At 47.6% G+C, this 19,298-nt stretch overlaps 1 protein-coding gene across 1 annotated transcript in view; it reads left to right on the top strand.

Annotated features, from left to right (window-relative positions):
- Positions 1–18,872, top strand: part of LOC149337703 (uncharacterized) — a 75,884-nt gene extending 57,012 nt beyond the window's left edge. Inside the window, exons 6-8 of the mRNA XM_089554496.1 lie at positions 9,015–9,272; positions 15,770–15,945; positions 18,732–18,872. Coding sequence (XP_089410622.1) covers positions 9,015–9,272; positions 15,770–15,945; positions 18,732–18,872 — 575 coding nt within the window. The remainder of the gene's footprint in view (positions 1–9,014; positions 9,273–15,769; positions 15,946–18,731) is intronic.
- The last annotated feature ends 426 nt before the right edge of the window (positions 18,873–19,298 follow it).

Below are 19,298 nucleotides of genomic sequence, written 5' to 3'. Positions count from 1 at the left end.
GGACGTACTAATGAACTTGTATTTCAAGTTAAGCACGAAGATATATTTAGCCTCATTAGTGCGCTACTCTGGAAAACTACAACTACTGGACGCAAAAACCACGCACAGAGACAGTATTGTTTGTTTCCATGACTATTGCACTAATAAAGTTAAACATGAACCATCTAGGACCATTTGCAGCTTTACTTGTGAAGAAAAAGGTGGGCGTATATTCACTACGCAGCGAAATATTTTTACATGCATGAGAGGGACATATTGAATATATCAATGCCTTCCCTTTTTAGAGCTTTCAATAATCGTGAAAGGTTATTTTAGAGCATTTATTAAGGCGGAAGCCTTTAATGCCTCATCGTTGTAAGCAGGAGCTGTCGACAGAATATGTCACGCTTTTCAGTTGGTCGAAACGGCCGTGACGACACAGTGCGCGAATTTCAAACGCGGCCAATTATACTTCGGCTACTAACCATGCAACCAATTAAAGGGATCGTATACTGATGCTCCAAGTAAGTTTGACTGAGTTTAGTTAATTGCTTACTTAACCAATTAGTCCAATTAACCTTTCTAGTCAGACCAGATAAATAAATAAAACTGAGTAAGAAATTGGCCGAGCTTGGGAATCGAACCCCGGTCTCTGCGTGCGAGTCGAGCACGCTACCACTCCGCCATGCCAACTCGATGGTTTGTAACGAACAAAGGTGCGTCTAGTGAATACGGTATCTTCGTTCACTCCCATCTTCCTCCCTTCCCGTTACGGCGAGGTTTAGGTGTCCACCGAGATATGCGAGACGCATTTTCTTTCCTCAAAAACCAATTTACCGACGAGCAAGTCGTATTTGTCCGCGTTTCTGATTGGTCCAAATTGTCGTGACGTCCAATGCGCGAATTTTGACGGGTGTCCACCGAAATATGTGAAACAGTTACTGCGCAACTTCCTTTCCTCAAATACAATTTTCGTCTAGTGTCTACTGAGATATGTGAGTCAGTGAATGCGTAATTTCCTTTCCTCAAATACAATTTTCATTTCCTTCACTACGGCCCCTCTTTCTTCTTTCACTCACACTTCCTCCCTTCCTGTACGGTGCGGCTCAGGTGTCCGCCGGGATGACAGAGAATTACAGCGCCATTTCCTTTCCTCAAAAAGCGTTGCGTTCAAAGGGAAGGCATCGCGCTGAACGCATGGTGGCGTTCCGTGGACTCCCTGGCAGCGCTGCAACACGCTGTCGCGTTCCACTCCTAAAGGCGAAGCTTAACCGTCATTAATGAGCAGTTAATTAATGCACCAGCAAAATGGGAAGTGACAATCGCGTAGCAGAATGCAGCACTCAGCACTTTCACCACTTTAGCCGCTAAAGTTCCTCGTAATTTTTTGTCCATAGATTTTGCGGAATTTGGGGATTATCGAGCCTTCTGGAATTGGAGTGGTGTAAATAGGATTGTTAGGGCATAAATCTGCAGTTTCATTAAATGGCGAACTCTATTGTCAGGTACTTAAACGGTGCTACAGACACAATGTCTACCCGTATAGTTATTCAATTTTACCACAATAAGCAATGAGAAGATATCAAAAGGTTTTGCTGTGTTTTCCACATTTTCCACGATCCGCAATATTTTGTTTTATAGGCTATGGATGTTCGGTCGGCTTCCTTTTGTTGTAGTTCGGCAGACTAAATGTGAGTAGGTTAGGTAGAAGGCAAACAGACAATTGTACACCATCAGTTTAACTTTCTTTTTCGGGAAAAAACAACGGCAGTGGCGACTTAAAGCTCCTTTTATGCTACTCAAATTATCTATTGGACTGTTTATATGAGCATTCCACAGCCATGTCGAAGCAAAATATACACCTAGTACCCTAAAGTTGTCTACGACATCAATCGGTGCCGTTCTAAATATTATGTTCTCCTGTAGTGAAATTTGTTTTCCTTTTGGTCGAAAAACAACTACTTTCCTTTAGTTCACGTTAATTTTTAATTGATTGATAAAATTCCATGAGTCCAATTTACTCATAAAACTCTTTGCTTTAAAGATGCCTTCAGCTTCAAAACGTGATCATACAAGGCCACTTGCATCATTGACATTGTGTAATAAACTTTGTATCTGAACAAATGTGTGCAATATCATTAATATATAAAGTAAATGAGACAGGACTGAAAAATTCTATTCTTCTGAACGGATGAGGTAATTTGGTTTCTGCCACAAGGGAATCCATTGATTTCAAAGTATTGAAACCTGTTTGATAGGTGTTGTATCGTAAGTAATGATAATTAGAATGAAACAGTACACGTAGCATACGGTCGAGCCGATCTGTATTCTGCTACTTCGTCGTCTTCTCTACTCCTGTGCGCGCGAGTGCGTGCAGCGCACTTGCCACACTTCATCTTTATCACATTTCCGCCGCACTTAAAACAAAACAAAATGTCTAGCGGATGTCATAGTCTTTGAACCATGCGGGCCGCTTCTTTTTGCGAGTACTTCGGCGAGGCGGCGCAGGAAGTGAAGCCGCAGTTGCCGCTGTCGATGTACTACACGAGGGTGGAGGAGCGGCTGCCGATTCCGGAGCGGGCGAAACCAGGTGCGATGAAGGGCCCGGGCAGCTAACTTCAGCGGCTGGCATCAGATGGATTGAAGGCGCGTCCGAAGAAAAATCCTGGACCACGATTCCGGACTGTGGACTGGGCGGCGGCATTCTGTTGCCGTCGACAGGCGGCGAAATATCAGCGAAAAGGGCCGCTGGAGCTGGGAAAGACAGTTGCTGCTGAACTACTTCCGGGCGAACCGCAGAAAACTTGGACGAGTGCCACACTCAACCATCATCCAGCAAATAAGATGCAGGTCCACGCTGCTCCACAATCTTCCGAGGCTCCGAAAACCGAGCTGACAGTTTGCCTCGCACAGTTGGTTTGCGAACACGCACGTACTGGCCAATCTGAAAGTGACGACGCTTGGCGCCACTCCGCTGGTCCGCATAAAGCTTGTACTGCGTTTGCTTCTCTTGAAGCCTCTGCCGCAAAAGCTTAAGCGCTTTTGTCGGATCCGTTGGGAAGCACTGATCCGGCAGTCCTACGACGTTCAGTTTTGTGCGGGGCAACCGGCCATGAAGTAGGACAGCTGGTGCAAGTCCTGTCGTGGCATGGGGCGTACAGCGGTAGACACCGAGGTAGTCCACAATAGCTGTACGTAGGTCGCGTCGCTCGCACAGAGCCAGCTGAATATAGGACTTAAGCACTCGATTCAATCGTTCCACGAGCCCATTAGCTTGGGGATGGTACACTGAAGAGTAGCAATGGCGTATCCCCCGTTCGCGGAGGAAAGTTTGCATGGCCATCGATGAGAATTGAGGTCCGTGGTCAGAAACAATCTCTTGAGGGTAACCCTCACGAGCAAAGAGGCCAAGCAGGAATTCTTGAACGGTTTGAGTTGTGATGGCATCCGCGAAGAAAACCTCTGGCCACTTGCTATAATAATCCATTAGCGCAATCGCGAAGCGGCAGCCACTGGGAGCTTGATTGAAAGGCCCCACGATATCAATGGCAACCTTATCCCAAGGTTTTTCTGGGAAGGCGACAGGTTGCAGAGCAGCAACTCCGAGTTCCTTGGAGAAGATATCTTCGAAGTGTGGACGTAGCTCAGGAGGTAACAGAGGCGTATCAGGTGTCATGGAAAGACATTCCAACGATGCACCTTTGATCTTCATTTGTAGGGCTGCAATGGAATTCAGACCCAGCAGCGTTGTGCCTCCCGAGACAACGTACAACAGGATGCAGGCGGTACGGTTGTGAAACGTGGCTGTGGCAACAAAACAGCCTTGGACTATAATCCGAGACTTAGAATAGTCCAATAGTTGAACTGCAGTTGGTTTAAGCGGGAAAATTGCAGCGAAGAATCGGTGGTATAGGTCTTCAGAAATAATCGACACAGATGAGCCGGTGTCAATCAGGAAGCGGATGGACTTGCCTTCAATCAGGACCGACGCGAAAATTACGTTTTTTTTTTACTTTCAACATTGAGAATAGATGCACTGCTGGAGCCATCCGGCATCGACGATGTGTCAGCAGTATCTGCAACTTGCTGAACTTGACGGTCGGACGACTTGCAAAGAGAGTCTAAGTGGCCCATCTTGCCGCACCGACGACACTTGCGGTTGCGGGCTCGGCATGCAGGGTTGTTCGCCAGGTGACCTGTAGAACCGCAACGGTAGCACATGCGCTCTGTTAATGCAGCAGCAGGTTGTGATGGTTGACTTTGGCACTTGCAGCAATGGGCCTGAGGTGGTGTTTGTCTCGATCCGCGCTCGCATCCCACACGATGTACTGGAGCGTCCTCCGCAGCCAATTCCCTGGCTTCACGGGAAGCTTGCTCGCACTGTCGAGCAAGGAGCACAGCGCGCGACAGAGTCAAGGAGGAGCCTTCCATGAGTAGGCGCTCACGCAGATGGCAACTCGAGGTCTTCTCCACTAGCACCCGCAGTCGCCGACGAGGCTGCGAAGGACAGCGACGTACTCATGCGTTGTCTCTCCTGGAGCCTGAACTCGACGGCGAAAGCGATGACGTGCGGCGATTACATTCACGGACGATTTGTAATGCGCCGACAGGATGGATATCGCCGCATCAAATTCGTCAAGGCGCGGCGCCTCGTCACCGGAGTGCGATGCAGCTGCTGTAGGCGCTGGAGTGGACGACGGCGGCGCCAAGGTATAAAAAATGCGCTGACCTTCCAGTCCGATGCAGTTCAGCAGGATGGCCTTCCGCCTGTCCGCGCCCAGAGTAGAGGCACCAGAGGCCAGCATGTAATTCCGGACCGCCAGCTCCCATTGCTCCCATGGAAGGGCAGGACGACCAGGAGTCGGCAGGAACGGCGGTGGTGGCTGAAGCCCAGAAAAACTCATGACGGATGGTGAGCAGTCCACGTCAAGGTCCTGAATCAAAACAGCATCCTCGTCGCCAAAATATGTTCTATCGTAAGTAATGATAATTAGAATGAAACAGTACACGTAGCATACGGTCGAGCCGATCTGTATTCTGCTACTTCGTCGTCTTCTCTACTCCTGTGCGCGCGAGTGCGTGCAGCGCACTTGCCACACTTCATCTTTATCACAATAGGTTGCTCTTCATCAGGGCCAAAACATATGCCAGCTTATGCCATAATGATACAGTTTTTCAAATAGGATGGTGTGACTAGTGTAATAGAAAGCCTGAGTGAAATGAACAAAAATGCCAATTATAATGGGTTTGTCTCCAAAACTTTCCAGAATATATTCCTTCTGGTCCATCAGCGCCAACTTATAGACCTCTCCTTTCGAAAGCCATACTGTGAGGTAGTTATGATATTATGTTTGCTGCAAAAGTGCGATATTGTGTTTAGGATAATTTTCTCGAGACCTTTAGAAGAGGCAAGAAGAATTGACACAGGCCTGTAGTTAGATACGAATCTCTTACCACCTTTTTAAAACAAATCTCTCACGCGGTCAACTTGCATTTTTGAGAGAATCACATCCGTACAAATTATGATCATCATCATGATCAGCCTGACTACGCTCACTGCAGGGCAAAGGCCTCTCCTAGTCTCTAAAATTAACCCTGTCCTTTGCCAGTTGCGGCCACCGTAAATACAAAGATCAAACTTATATGCCAAAATAGGGCTGATTATAAATGTGACATACTTCACAGGTCTTATCCGTATACCGTCAACATCAACGCTATGAGAAATATTTGAACTCAGGAAAACAGAACAGATGTCATTTGCATCTAGTGGCTCGAAAAAGCGTGCTATAATTTTCGTGGCGTAATCTATTAAATATATATGTGGCTGTCTAGATTATGCTAAAGTCTCTGTAAACAAAATAATAATTGCAAATGTTACCCATTGCTTCCGAAACTAGCTTCTTACCTTCGTGAAGAATTTCTTAAACTGTCTCCTTTTTTATATCACTTCGGCCCATGAGTGCATTCAAGTTATTCTACATTTGGTCGGTACGCGTTGCATTAGAACTGAATATATTTTGATAGTACAGGTCACTTGCGTTTTTCAACAGCAGAGTTAAATTATTGCAAAATCTTTTGAAAGCAGCGAGATCAAATTTTTCAAGAGATGGGATTAATTTTTTAAAAAAGAGGTTCTTTTCAATATTCTTCAATAGTCCTTCACCATCCAAGGCTTTCGTCTCCCGTACGGCGTTTAAAAACAAGATGACGTTGGTACACCGAAATAAATCAACTCAAAAAAGTATCATCGGCTACGTTTGCGTCAGTTGCTTGGAGGACGTGGTCCACAACAGCTGTTTCTGGCTCCTTGTGGAGAACTTCTAAGAGGGTTCGTGTAACCGGTTGATAAATAGTAAACACTTCTTGCTGGAGGTTTGCTGGAGTACCGCTTCTTATGCTACAAAATACAGGCAGGTAGTCACTGATCGCATAAGAAAGAACGCCGGTGGTAACGAGCTTGTAATAGTAGTAGTAGTAGTAGTAGAAGACCTTTATTCGGCCATAATTTACAGGCCGAGCATGTCGACCGCCTGGGCGACCTGCTGATACATATGGATCAGAACCAACTAGCCCGGCAGATGGTGTTACCTGAAGTCGCTGTTCTTCCTCCCCTTCAGCGTCAAGCCAGTCGAGCCAGGTGGTGATCGATAGAGAACGTGGGGGTTAGGAACCCGACTGCTGAGCAGCCGGGCAATAGTAGAGGCAATGGGCCAGGTCCGCATAGATACAGGGGCAGTTGGGACAGAAAAAGTCCGATCGATAGCGATAGAGAGAGAGGCGGGACGGGGTGATTACTGCATTCATTTGGATGTGCCGAAGAAGGCGAGCCTCCGGCACGGTGAGTGAAGGATGAGGGGGAGGGTAAAGGCGTTTGTCAAGGCAATTGTAATTGTAATTGTTTATTACCAAATCTAGTTCAATCTCTTTCCCAGGCTTTGTTCCTGTCTTTTAGTGTTACAGCTGTCATTTTTATTTCTACAGATAACTATATATCCTCAATTTGAGTTCACACCTTTTTGTTGGTTGCCAAGTTTCTGCCGCCCAGGCGAGCACTGGCCGCATACAATGCTGTATACTTCCCTCTTGAGAGATGTTGGTAAGAAACTGCTCATGACTTGAGAGTGGATGCCAAATGTGCACCGCCCCACAAATATTCTATTTTGTCAACCTCCTCGTCCGGGTCCGCGGTCACTACTCGCTGTAGGTAGATGAGTTTCCTTCCAAATTCCTGTGGTTCGCTTGTTGTAATCATCTGCTGTTGGTTGTTAAGACAAGTAAACGTTTCTGCGAATTTCCCGTTATTGTCTGCCTAGCTGATCCATTATGGTCTGTAAATCGTCACCGAGGTCTTTTGGCAAAGCAATAGGCACCAGAGAGGGCACCAGCAAAACAGAGATTACCAACCTACTCACCATTACGCTTTCTATGATGTCTCTTTCCAATCGAGATCTCGTAGCACCTACTGCAAGCCCCCGGTGAATAATACTGAGAAGATCGTATCGCTTTGACTGATTGGTATGTTATCATTTCTTACTGATTGGTTCTCATCATTTTCACTGCAGAGGACTACGGTTTCTGCTTGCCCACTACACATGGCGACCTAAATTAAGATTCAGGGATTTCAAAATCCGACGCTGCACAAAAGTTTTGGGGCCAGGGGGAGACAAAGTGAAATCATAGTTGTCATCCTCAGGCAGCTAATTAACTAAAATACATTAATGAACGTTTTCGCAAATACGGCTGAAGTGGCCATTTACGTCTCAAACATGAAGGAATATGAATTTCTAGACTCTTCCAATTGGTATAATTCTTCTGGAGCACGTGTGTTCCGAAATATTTGCACCAATGTTTGACTGATTTTGCGTGATTATGCATGCAGAGCATCAGCAGCCGACGCAAATCTCGTTTCTATTTTCAAGCAGTGTTGCAGTAGCCATTTCTTCAATTTCGATAGCCGAAAGGGAAACGCATGCGTGCTGGAAAAATTCTACTAAATGGAATTGTGTAGGAGTCCGACAGCCTTCCAGTTTACCTTGTAAACATGCCTGCTTATTGCAGGTGGACTTTGTGTCTGGCGTCACCTCGACGAAAACGAAAATTCGAAAACCATTTAATTTCTACCTCGAGGGTATGACACGATAGTGTTAATGGCTATGGTCAGCGGCCCGGGGTCCACTTAGCATATCACATCGCAGGATACGGCGGCGCAGGCGGCTTCGCGCGCGCCATCTCTTGGTGGCTGCGGCGTACTTTGTGACACTTCTTAGTTCCGACGGCCGCCGCATGCCAGTGCCACTACATCAGTTACTTGCGCCAAAGTGGCCAAACCAGCCCACTAGTCCGGATTTTTGGCTCAAGCTGCCGGCGGCGCCAGGTTTTCCGCTCCACGGGTCCATTGCGCTATTGCGTAATAATGTAATACGGACACCTTGGTAGGGACTTATATTTACAGGATTCACAATGTAAAGTTAGTGCGAGGGCCTTGCAGCGCACCTTTTAGAGCGTGGAAGGAGGAAAGCTGTTGGAAATTTGACGAGTGATATACGAAGTACTGGTATTCCAGCGGTATATGGTTTAAAAAAAAAGCATGACTTGACTGCGGCCACTGCAGGGCAGCTAAACATGTTCGTTGACATTGTCGCGCGTTGTGTGCTCCGGATCCGTTAATGTACTGGATAGAACATTTTTCAAACTTGGGAACGAGAATCTCTACGGACTAGCAAGAATTCGCATAATGAGGCTCACTCCCCGACATTGCAAACGGTGAAACTTGCAGCACAACGACTCTTGCAGGATTGTAGAGACTGTCGCGAGCGCACCTCGTCCTTCGTACAGACACTAAAGCACACGCTTAACATGTGAAATGACTGTGCGCCTGGAACGGCATTTTGAAAAAAAGGTTGTCAACGACTCGCATACGTGATACGCATACAAAGAATCGTGAAACACGCGCGTCACCTGTGTAAGTCTTCAATTCGGTTGCGTTCCGTTCCTTGCCACGTTAAATGTCCCCAATTGCGATGCCATTTGTGCAGACGACAGTGATAGCGATACCACGGTGGACACAACCCTCAGTACGCCTTCTGGGGTTGAACCGATGGGCAGCATCACGTCGACCGCCATCACTCCACCTCGCAGCATGAGCACCGAGAGCCCCAAAGGGGCGACGTCGACCGCCATCCCTGCTTCCGCCGTCCCTAGCAGCGCATCCACCGAGAGCCCCGAACTGACGACGATGCCAGATACCATGCCCGAGACGGAGCCCTCGACAACCTCCAGCACGGCTTCAACAGGTGTGCTACGCCATAGCGGGCATTCGTAGTCGGTAGTGTGTGGGTAGTGATAGTGCACGCACGTGGGACGCAGAATGAAGTGCAGGGCGTACGCAGTAACCTTGCGTACGAAGTGATACTGCACGGAACGAATGCGTTGAAAGTTGCGTTGACAACGCTGCGGCGCTTTATTCGCCTGCTTCGAACGAAATAGAACATCAGCGCTGCAATCTTCGACGCCACAAGTAATTTTTACTGCAGCCATTTTCTTAGCGGTTTAAAAAGCCCAGACAATACTCAAGGGACACTGGCTTGACTTCAACTAACTTTTACCTGACGCATACTTGACATATATAGCTTTCACTTAGCACAAGCAGACGCCTCGTCATTCGCAACACGCCTTGGTGCATCCTACACCTTTCTGCGTGGCATGCGACTATTTATTACCTGCACAATCGCATGAACCGCAGGAGGGGGGAGGGTGCAGCTATACTTGTTGAGAATGACGCGGCGTCTGCGTGGGCTAAGTGAAAGCTATATATGTAAAGTATGCGTCAGTGAAAGTCTATAGTGTGTCCCTTCTGTGTTGTATAGACGCAGTGGCTGTGTTTTTTTCAGCCGCTGCGAAAATGGTTTCAGCAAGCCATTACCAACTAGCCCAATGTAATGTTTTGTTGGGAACCTTTTGATTCGCATATTCTCGTGCATACATGAGGTGTAAGTAGCCACTATAGCTCTGTTTCAGATACGTCGGCTATTTTTAAGCTGAGAAGCCTAACTAGACGCTTTATACACCCTAGAACGTGGTTGTCATAGCAACTACACTTAGCAAAGGAGTTGTGGAGATCTTTGTCAAGTAATACGTTTCTCTTTATTTTCATAATTTCTCCCATTAAAAAAATGGTGGCTGTTAGTGCACTCAGAGCTGTCACCAGTAATACCAGGAAAAAGTTATTCAACTCAGTGCTGACGCGTTCTGACTTCTCACGTGGAAGTCGGAAGTGTGTGGCGGTTTTTGGGCGCTATGTGTCTTGTTTTTGTTCTGGTGCATTACCAAGAATTCGGGACAGCAACCAGCCAGTGCCGCTAAGCCAGCCGGCCTATCACATTGTGCTCTGCAGCTATTCCCTCATTCCCTTTCTTCATTTCGTCATGGATGACGGTAAAGCGCCATTTTTTAATGTTCAAAGCTATGCGACAAGCGGTGGCAGCAAAAGGAACTACAAGCGCTTGCCGCGTATTACTGGTAACGATGTTTCGCCTCTTGCACCCGGATAATGACAGGTTCGCAATACGAGCTGAAAATGCCAGCCAGCCTGGAGCCCACTACGCGTCGAGTGGTACTGACTTCAGGGCGCTAAGCGAGCCCTCCAGGGTCGAAAACTCTGCCGTCAGTTCCACCCTCGTTTGGTGTTGGCAGCACAAGAGAGATTCAAGGTGTAAAGCACGAAGCAGCGTGCATTCTGCACCATCGCTTTGCTAGTCGTACTAGCAGGTACGTAGAGAAGCGGGGTTCCTCTAACTACCGGACAGTCACCGGGTCGCGGGCGCAGCGCAGATCTGGAGAGGTAGAGAAAGTGGAAACTAGGCGACAGAAATCTTTCGGATGGTTTCATGCGCGGTAGTTCGATGCCGAGACCCACGACTTAGACTTCCGTTTCCGCCGCCAACGAGCTAGCGCCAACCCCCCGCCCTCCCCCCCCCTCCCTTTAAGCTGCCTCCTACGGCCGGTACGCACCAGGTGTTCACCGGATTTTTTTTCCTTTAGTGCGAAAACACTATTTCGATGGGGGCCGCCGCGGTGGCTCAGTGGTTATGGTGCTCGGCTGCTGACCCGAAAGACGCGGGTTCGATCCCGGCCGCGGCGCCTGTAATTTCTTTGGAGGAGAAATTCTAGAGGCCCGTGTAGTGTGCGATGTCAGTGCACGTTAAAGAACCCCAGGTGGCCGAAATTTCCGGAGCCCTTCACTACGGCGTCTCTCATAGCCTGAGTCGCTTTGGGATGTTAAACCCCATAAACCAAACCAACCAACTATTTCGATGGGTAAACCTATGTTCGCGACGCTTGTAGGTTTGCGCCATCACTGCCGACGGTGCCGCCATCTTACAACATCGTTTTTACATCCATAGCGCACCCGCCTGGCCGTTACCCTCTCCCACAACGCCTCGCCAGCTTGCTCCGCCGTCCCCACTGCCGACGCGCGAGAGCCAGTGCCGTCGGAATCACGTTAGCAACCACGCGGCGGCGATGGTCGCGCTGTACTCGTACCTGTATTTTCATGCTGTAGCCTTGGATGTGGTGTTGCCTTAAGTGCTTTAGAACTTCGTACTCGTTTTAAAGAAGTAAAAACACTACAATTTGCGACGTGAAAAACGGCACGATCAGTCAAGATTCGAAAGCCTACATTAAAGTAACAAGACGAGGCAGTGTTCCTGCAATTCTGCTTTCGCACGTTAATAGAATTCTGGGTAACATTCTCTAAGTTACTAATAGATACGTGCTAAATTTGACTATCTTAAGTTTATTGCTTACTCTTGTAATTTTTTTTTAAGATTATAGGTTGTAGTGTTCCCTCTGATTCAACTCGCGTTTTTCTTTGGCAGCCTTTTCTGTTACGGCAACCATTGCGTTGAAGTACATCATCCGCCTCATGTACGAGAATATTTTGGTTCGCATCCCGGTGCTCCATGGTTCTCCACTGGAATAAAAAATTAAGCCTTGGTTTTACCACGGTGATACCAACTGATCAAGGAAGAGCATTTTGGAGATGGCACGGACCAAATCTGTAGGGCACCATCGGGTCATGCACGCTCAGTTATGGTTTAACATCGATTTTGGTCCAACTCTACCGAGGACAAATTTGGGGTGCAGCTTGAGCCTAACTTTGGCAATGGCCCGGGCCAAATCTGGAAGGCGCAATGGGGTCATGCATGCTCAGTTGTCGATGAACATCAATTTTGGTCGAACTCAGCCGAGGACAAATTTTGGGCGCGGCTTGGGCCTATTTTTGGCAATGTCCAGGGCCAAATCTGGAGGGTGCAATCGGGTCATGCATGCTCAGTTATGATTGAACATCGATTTTTGTCCAACTTTGCAAGGACATGTTTCGGGCTCGGCTTGGGCCTAACTTTGGCCATTGCCCGGGCGAAATCTGGAGGGCGCAATCAGATCATACATACTCAGTTCTGATTAAAACACGTTTCTGGGCAAGTTGGTAACATTCTTGAATCATATTGCAGCGAAGAAGCACACACACACAAAGAAGAAACACGCAAAAAAACACGGACGAACGCTGCATCGACGAACATCGACGACGAACATCGATTTTGGTTCAACTCTTCCGAGGACAAATTTCGGGCGCGGCTTGGGCCTAACTTTGGAAATGGCTCGGGCCAAATCTGGAGGGCGCAATCGGATCATGCATGCTCAGTTATGATTGAACATCAATTTTTGTCCAACTTTGCAAGAACATGTTTGGGGCTCGGCTTGGGCCTAACTTTGGCCATTTCCCGGGTGAAATCTGGAGGGCGCAATCAGATCATACATACTCAGTTCTGATTAAAACACGTTTCTGGGCAAGTTGGTAACATTCTTGAATCATATTGCAGCGAAAAGCACACACACACAAAGAAGAAACAAGCAAAAAAAAAACACGGACGAACGCTGCATCGACGAACATCGACGACGAACATCGATTTTGGTTCAACTCTTCCGAGGACAAATTTCGGGCGCGGCTTGGGCCTAACTTTGGCAATGGCCCGGGCCAAATCTGGAGGGCGCAATCGGATCATGCATGCTCAGTTATGATTGAACATTGATTTTGGTCCAACTCTACCGAGGACAAATTTCGGGCGCGGCTTGGGCCCATCTTTGGCAATGTCCAGGGCCAAATCTGGAGGGCGCAATCGGGTCAAGCATGCTCAGTTATGATTGAATATCGATTTTGGTCCAACTCTGCAAGGACAAATTTCGGGCGCGGCTTGGGCCTATTTTTGGCAATGTCCAGGGCCAAATCTGGAGGGTGCAATCGGGTCATGCATGCTCAGTTATGATTGAACATCGATTTTTGTCCAACTTTGCAAGGACATGTTTCGGGCTCGGCTTGGGCCTAACTTTGGCCATTGCCCGGGCGAAATCTGGAGGGCGCAATCAGATCATACATACTCAGTTCTGATTAAAACATGTTTCTGGGCAAGTTGGTAACATTCTTGAGTCATATTGCAGCGAAGAAGCACACACACACAAAGAAGAAACACGCAAAAAAACACGGACGAACGCTGCATCGACGAACATCGACGACTAACATCGATTTTGGTTCAACTCTTCCGAGGACAAATTTCGGGCGCGGCTTGGGCCTAACTTTGGCAATGGCCCGGGCCAAATCTGGAGGGCGCAATCGGATAATGCATGCTCAGTTATGATTGAACATTGATTTTGGCCCAACTCTACCGAGGACAAATTTCGGGCGCGGCTTGGGCCTATCTTTGGCAATGTCCAGGGCCAAATCTGGAGGGTGCAATCGGGTCATGCATGCTCAGTTATGATTGAACATCGATTTTTGTCCAACTTTGCAAGAACATGTTTCGGGCTCGGCTTGGGCCTAACTTTGGCCATTTCCCGGGCGAAATCAGGAGGGCGCAATCAGATCATACATACTCAGTTCTGATTAAAACACGTTTCTGGGCAAGTTGGTAACATTCTTGAATCATATTGCAGCGAAAAAGCACACACACACACAAAGAAGAAACACGCAAAAAAACACGGACGAACGCTGCATCGACGAACATCGACGACGAACATCGATTTTGGTTCAACTCTTCCGAGGACAAATTTCGGGCGCGGCTTGGGCCTAACTTTGGCAATGGCCCGGGCCAAATCTGGAGGGCGCAATCGGATCACGCATGCTCAGTTATGATTGAACATTGATTTTGGTCCAACTCTACCGAGGACAAATTTCGGGCGCGGCTTGGGGCTATCTTTGGCAATGTCCAGGGCCAAATCTGGAGGGCGCAATCGGGTCAAGCATGCTCAGTCATGATTGAATATCGATTTTGGTCCAACTCTGCAAGGACAAATTTCGGGCGCGGCTTGGGCCTAAGTTTGGCAATGACTCGGCGAAATCTGGATGGCGCAATCGGGTCATGCATGCGCTGTTATGGTTGAACATTGATTTTAGTTGGACACTTCGGAGGACAAATTTCGGGCGTGGCTTGGGCTTAACTTTGGCAATGGCCTGGGCCAAATCTGGAGGGCGCTATCATGTCGGGCACGCTCAATTATGCTAAGAGAGCGAGGACGGGGCCTAGTTGGTCCTGCATGATGCTTATTGCACACTATACTTCATGAGACGAACACAAAGGAAGGGAAGGGCACTGAGAGTGTCCCTCCTTTATTCTGTGTTCGTTCTGTGAAGTGTAGCGCGTAATAAGTATCAAGCTCAGTTATGGTTGGACATCTGTTTTGCTACAAACCAGCCAAGGTCAAATTTCTGAGGTGTGCTGGGAAAATTTTTTTGAAATCACCGGAGCCAAATTTGGGGGTTCTCATCGTTTCGGGCAGGCTCAGTTATAGTTGGAGTCAATTTTGGTCCAAATCGACCAACAGCCCGTAAATCTGTTGCTATGCTGTGCTTCTCAAGGTTAAAGCACGGTCAAATCAGGCACGGAATGCTGAGCGAGGGCGCTCGGATACTGAGCCGGAGTTCCTGGGTTCGAAGCCGGCCGCGGCAGCCGTGTTTTGATGGAGGCGAAACGCAACAGCCCCCCGTGTGCTGTGCGATGTGAGTGCACGTTAAAGACACCCATGTGGTCGACGTTATTCTATAGCCTCCCTCCCTCGCCCTCCTACGGCACCTGTTCCTTCCTCTCTCCTGTCACTCCTTGATTTACATCTTTCCTTACGGCGTCTTTCGGGTGTCTGCCGAGACATAAGACAATGACTGCGCCATTAAGAACTGAATATTGGTTTTTGAGGAAAGGAAATGGCACAGTGATTGTCTCGTATTTCGATGGGCACCCTAACTGCGATGTAAAGGGAAGGGGATCAATTTTAATTTTTTTTTTGCGTTGAGTTGAGCTAGCTATTTAAGAAGTAGCTCGCAGTTTAGCTTTTCTAAGTACGAGCTGTTGAAACTGAGAATTGGTTTTTGAGGAAAGGAAATGGCGCAGTATTTGTCTCAAATCTCGGCTGTCCAAGGGTACAGACGGTCAGACGCCGCCAATTTATCACATGGACGCTATAACGGCTGAACTGCTGCTCGCAGTAAGAGCGAAACGGTAGAATGATGAGGAATCGATGAGGTAGTTCTCGTCTTTCTAGGTTTCGAGCATCAAAGGTACCCTTTGCAGGTTTGTCGAACTGCTTGTGACGCCGACTTTGGGATGCTGGTAACTGCGTAAACATGCCCGCAAATTTTTCTCGTATATTATTCAGACAATAATATTAGACTAAAGTTCATTTGTTGGGATCCGTGTGCACGCGTCGCCTTCTACAGCACTCTCGGCATCCGTGCGTGCAGGAATTGTTCCTCCCCCCGTGTTCGTGTCGTGCACAATCGGCGAGCAGGGCGTGCGTCGCGAGTCCTACCCGCTGCAGGAGCGACTCTGCGACCAGTACATCTTCACCGAGGTGGCTCTCACCGATGACGGCTTCTCCTCGGTCAACGGTACCATAGCGCTCGAGCTCTTTAAGCAGGTAAGCTGACACAATTCGTAGTGATATTGCATCACAGTTTCAAGAGCTACCACGAGCCGTTATTGCTGGCAAGAAAAGATCCTGTGTTACAATAGAAGGCATAGTTTTCACGTGAATATTTATTAGTGTTTTACTGTCTTCAGTCTCCGCGCTTCCTGGAAGCGGGAGTTTTTCGAATAAGAGAGCGAGTTTACGGCGTCTCCTTGTTCGCTGTAACCGAGTGGTGCGTGTGCAGTTGTTTGTTGTATATGAGATGGATGGCCATTTCTCTGGCGCATGTTTTCTTGGTAGCACCGCCCTCTATCAAAATAACAGAGCGTTCGTTATATCTACGACCGTTATAGGTGGGCTCGATTGCATATTCGTTACCTTACTACTCTACATTGCCAAGGAGTAGCTGTGTCATTAGAAAGACTTTCTGACGGGCTAGATGGTATATGATCCCCTTGAAATACTGCGCTCTAAATAGATGTTAAAAGAAAAGAAGTCGAGACGACAGGACAAAAGCGCAAATTTCAACTTTAATAACCAACAGATGAAGCCAAGCATGTTTATAAAGCCGCTCAGGTTATTAGCGGTGATATAAGCGCATCTGAAGAGAACAGAACATTTTTTATTTCACACATTAAGCGAAAAGGGAGGGTGGAGAAAAAGCTGTTCGAACACAGCTTGAATGCGCTTCATCCCCCCAAATGCAACAGTAAGAGCTTGCATATTTCACGTTTCAAGATTACAGAAAAAATCTATCGATTTCTGAAGTTAATTACTGCCTAAAAGACTACAAGTTTCAAAGTTTCCAAGTAACAAATATACAAGGCAAAGGACAGTAACTGTTTACAGAAAAAAAAATAATGTAAAAAAATGAAGATCGGACAAATATACGTGGAAGAGAGACATACAGGCGCAACGCACTTGTCCAAAGAGAATACACTACTAATTACATAGACAAATAGAGGGGAATGAGGGGCTCGTTATAAATATGAGAGAAGCCAACAGCCACAGAAACCAAGGGGCACAGGGGATGTTTAATTAATTAATTTATTTTGTGGTGTTGATCAGTTTATAATATTACTGAATATGTTATCGCTTAAAGCTAATTGATTAGAAAAGCAGAAGAAAAAACAACCACATGCCGCCGGTGGGATCCGAACCCACGACCTCCGAATTACGCGTCCGTTGATTTACCACTGAGCTACGGCGACGGCTGTCAAACCTTCCGCTTTCGGGGGTATTGTATTTATGTTTTCAAATAACCTAACCTTGGGGGTGTTCACCAGCGCCACCCACGTTCTTAAGCGGCGGACGTAGCACGTCCTGAGTTACCGCTGATGTGACGTAGAACGTCATCGAACGGCGAGGGTGGAAGCTGTGGCTGTTGGCTTCTCTCACTAATTACATCGGTTATTAAAGTTGAAAGTTTCCGTTTTGTCCGGTCTTCTCTACTTTTCCCTCTTAACATATATTTAGACCACAGCATTTAAAACAGAAAAGAAGAGAAAAACAAAGAGAAATAAAAAAATTTTGAGATTAGTGCTGCGATCCGCATTGGGAGAAGGCGGAAGCATTAATGGCTCCTTCACACTCATCGCCTAACGGCAAACGCGCTAACATGCACACACCATGCAGACAATCGAAATAAACACGCGCACTCGAGGGCAATGAAACAAAGACCTAAAACAAGGACCAAAAACTACACGCCCGAAAGCTACAGACTAACGCTTAGAAAAACCCACTAAGACTACACGCAACAGGCCCGGAGTCATTTGACTCACAATGCAAATTTTGCGTGTAGAAGGCGGACCTCTATTTTAAGGTATGTCTCCTGCCAACGAAATCAGGCGGCGGTCGCTATTAGTAATCAGCCAACGCATATGGGGTGGGAGGCAGCTCTGACCAGCTCGGACGAAGCGAGACAAAAAGAACTCATCGAAAGAGCCCGGACAGCAGCCTACGCCAATGGGGTTCCGGACTGAGAGCTCCAACCGGCGCTACAACCTCCTAAACAATTTTATTAATGTGTTTTCACCACCACTACGACGGCGGCGAGGGGAGGACTGACGTAATAGGAAGTGCCGGAGTGGAAATGGAATGGCGTGCACGAGCTTTCTAGAAGACTTTTTTCTCTCCGGCCACCCATCCTCCAAGAGGCAAGTGACCGCATTCCAACGAGGCGACATGACGCCACGCGTCACGACGACAATCACGTTGGCCCACCCACAGACGTGCCGCTCTCTCTCCGATGACGCCACGATGGCCGCACCCAATGTCAAGACATGACGTGACGGCACGTCATGCGTCCCCGTGGCAACCACGTTGGCTCGACGTCACCACTCCCAACTATTGCATCTTTTTTGTTCGGTACACTTTCATTTTTTATTTAACATGGTTGCACGTGTTGCGTTTTGCCGCAATATGTACGTCTACTCATGTTTTGACGAATTCATGCTATATCAACGTCCCATACTATTTTGACGCCTAAGTGACATTTTTGGCTATAATTACTTAACTAAGTACTCCGCATCGACCAAAATTTGACTTTATCACGCTCACGCCACCCTCTATCACACAAAATCATCTTTTTCACTTAACTCCCACACGAACGAAGAAATCGCTGCCGACACGTTTTGCGGACACGGAATCGTCGACACAGCCAAAAAAACATTCTACTTTATAAAAACCAATCCTTTCGCAATCAATGCTAGTCACTGCTTTGTTAGTACTGCGTTAGTAGTATATTCAACTTTCGCGAAAAAGCCTGTGTCTGTGCGTGTTTTTGAAGCCTTCAGCCACTAGAGCAGTGCCCCTGGGGGATTGGTGCGCACTTCCGGGTAGCAGCGGTAAAGATTCCACCCAGCTACAGACCTCCACCCACACCCCGCCCACCCACTCTCACCCTCCACAAGTTCCTCGCCCGCCCATCCACCTGAGGAAATGTAAAGCGAAGTGTACAATTCATACTGCTAACGCAGATTGGTAACATCTCATCGTATGATTTAGTTTTGTTTTATGTGGTTCAGCGTATTAAAACAACTTCGGCTATGAAGGCTGACGTTGTAGAGGGGTCCGCATAATTTAGAACACCTGGGAATCTTAAACGTGCACTCACAACGCACAGTACACCAGCCTCTAGCATTTCGGCTCCATCGAAATGGGTCCACAGCGGTCGCGGTCGAGCCAGTGCTTTTCCAACAGTAGCCAAGCATCATAGCCATTGAGCCACGAGGGAGGCTCACACATCGCATGATCACTCGTCATTTTTCAAAAATCATCATCATCAGCCTGACAGCGACCACTGCAGTGCAAAGGCCTGCCCCATATCTCTCTAATAAACCCTGTCCTGCGCTAACTGTGGC

This window comes from Amblyomma mixtum, chromosome 7 (genome assembly GCF_055824585.1).
Source record: "Amblyomma mixtum isolate Tamu chromosome 7, ASM5582458v1, whole genome shotgun sequence".
NCBI lineage: Eukaryota > Metazoa > Arthropoda > Arachnida > Ixodida > Ixodidae > Amblyomma > Amblyomma mixtum.
Note: the sequence above shows the minus strand (reverse complement) of the source record. Positions and strands in the feature narration are given on the sequence as shown.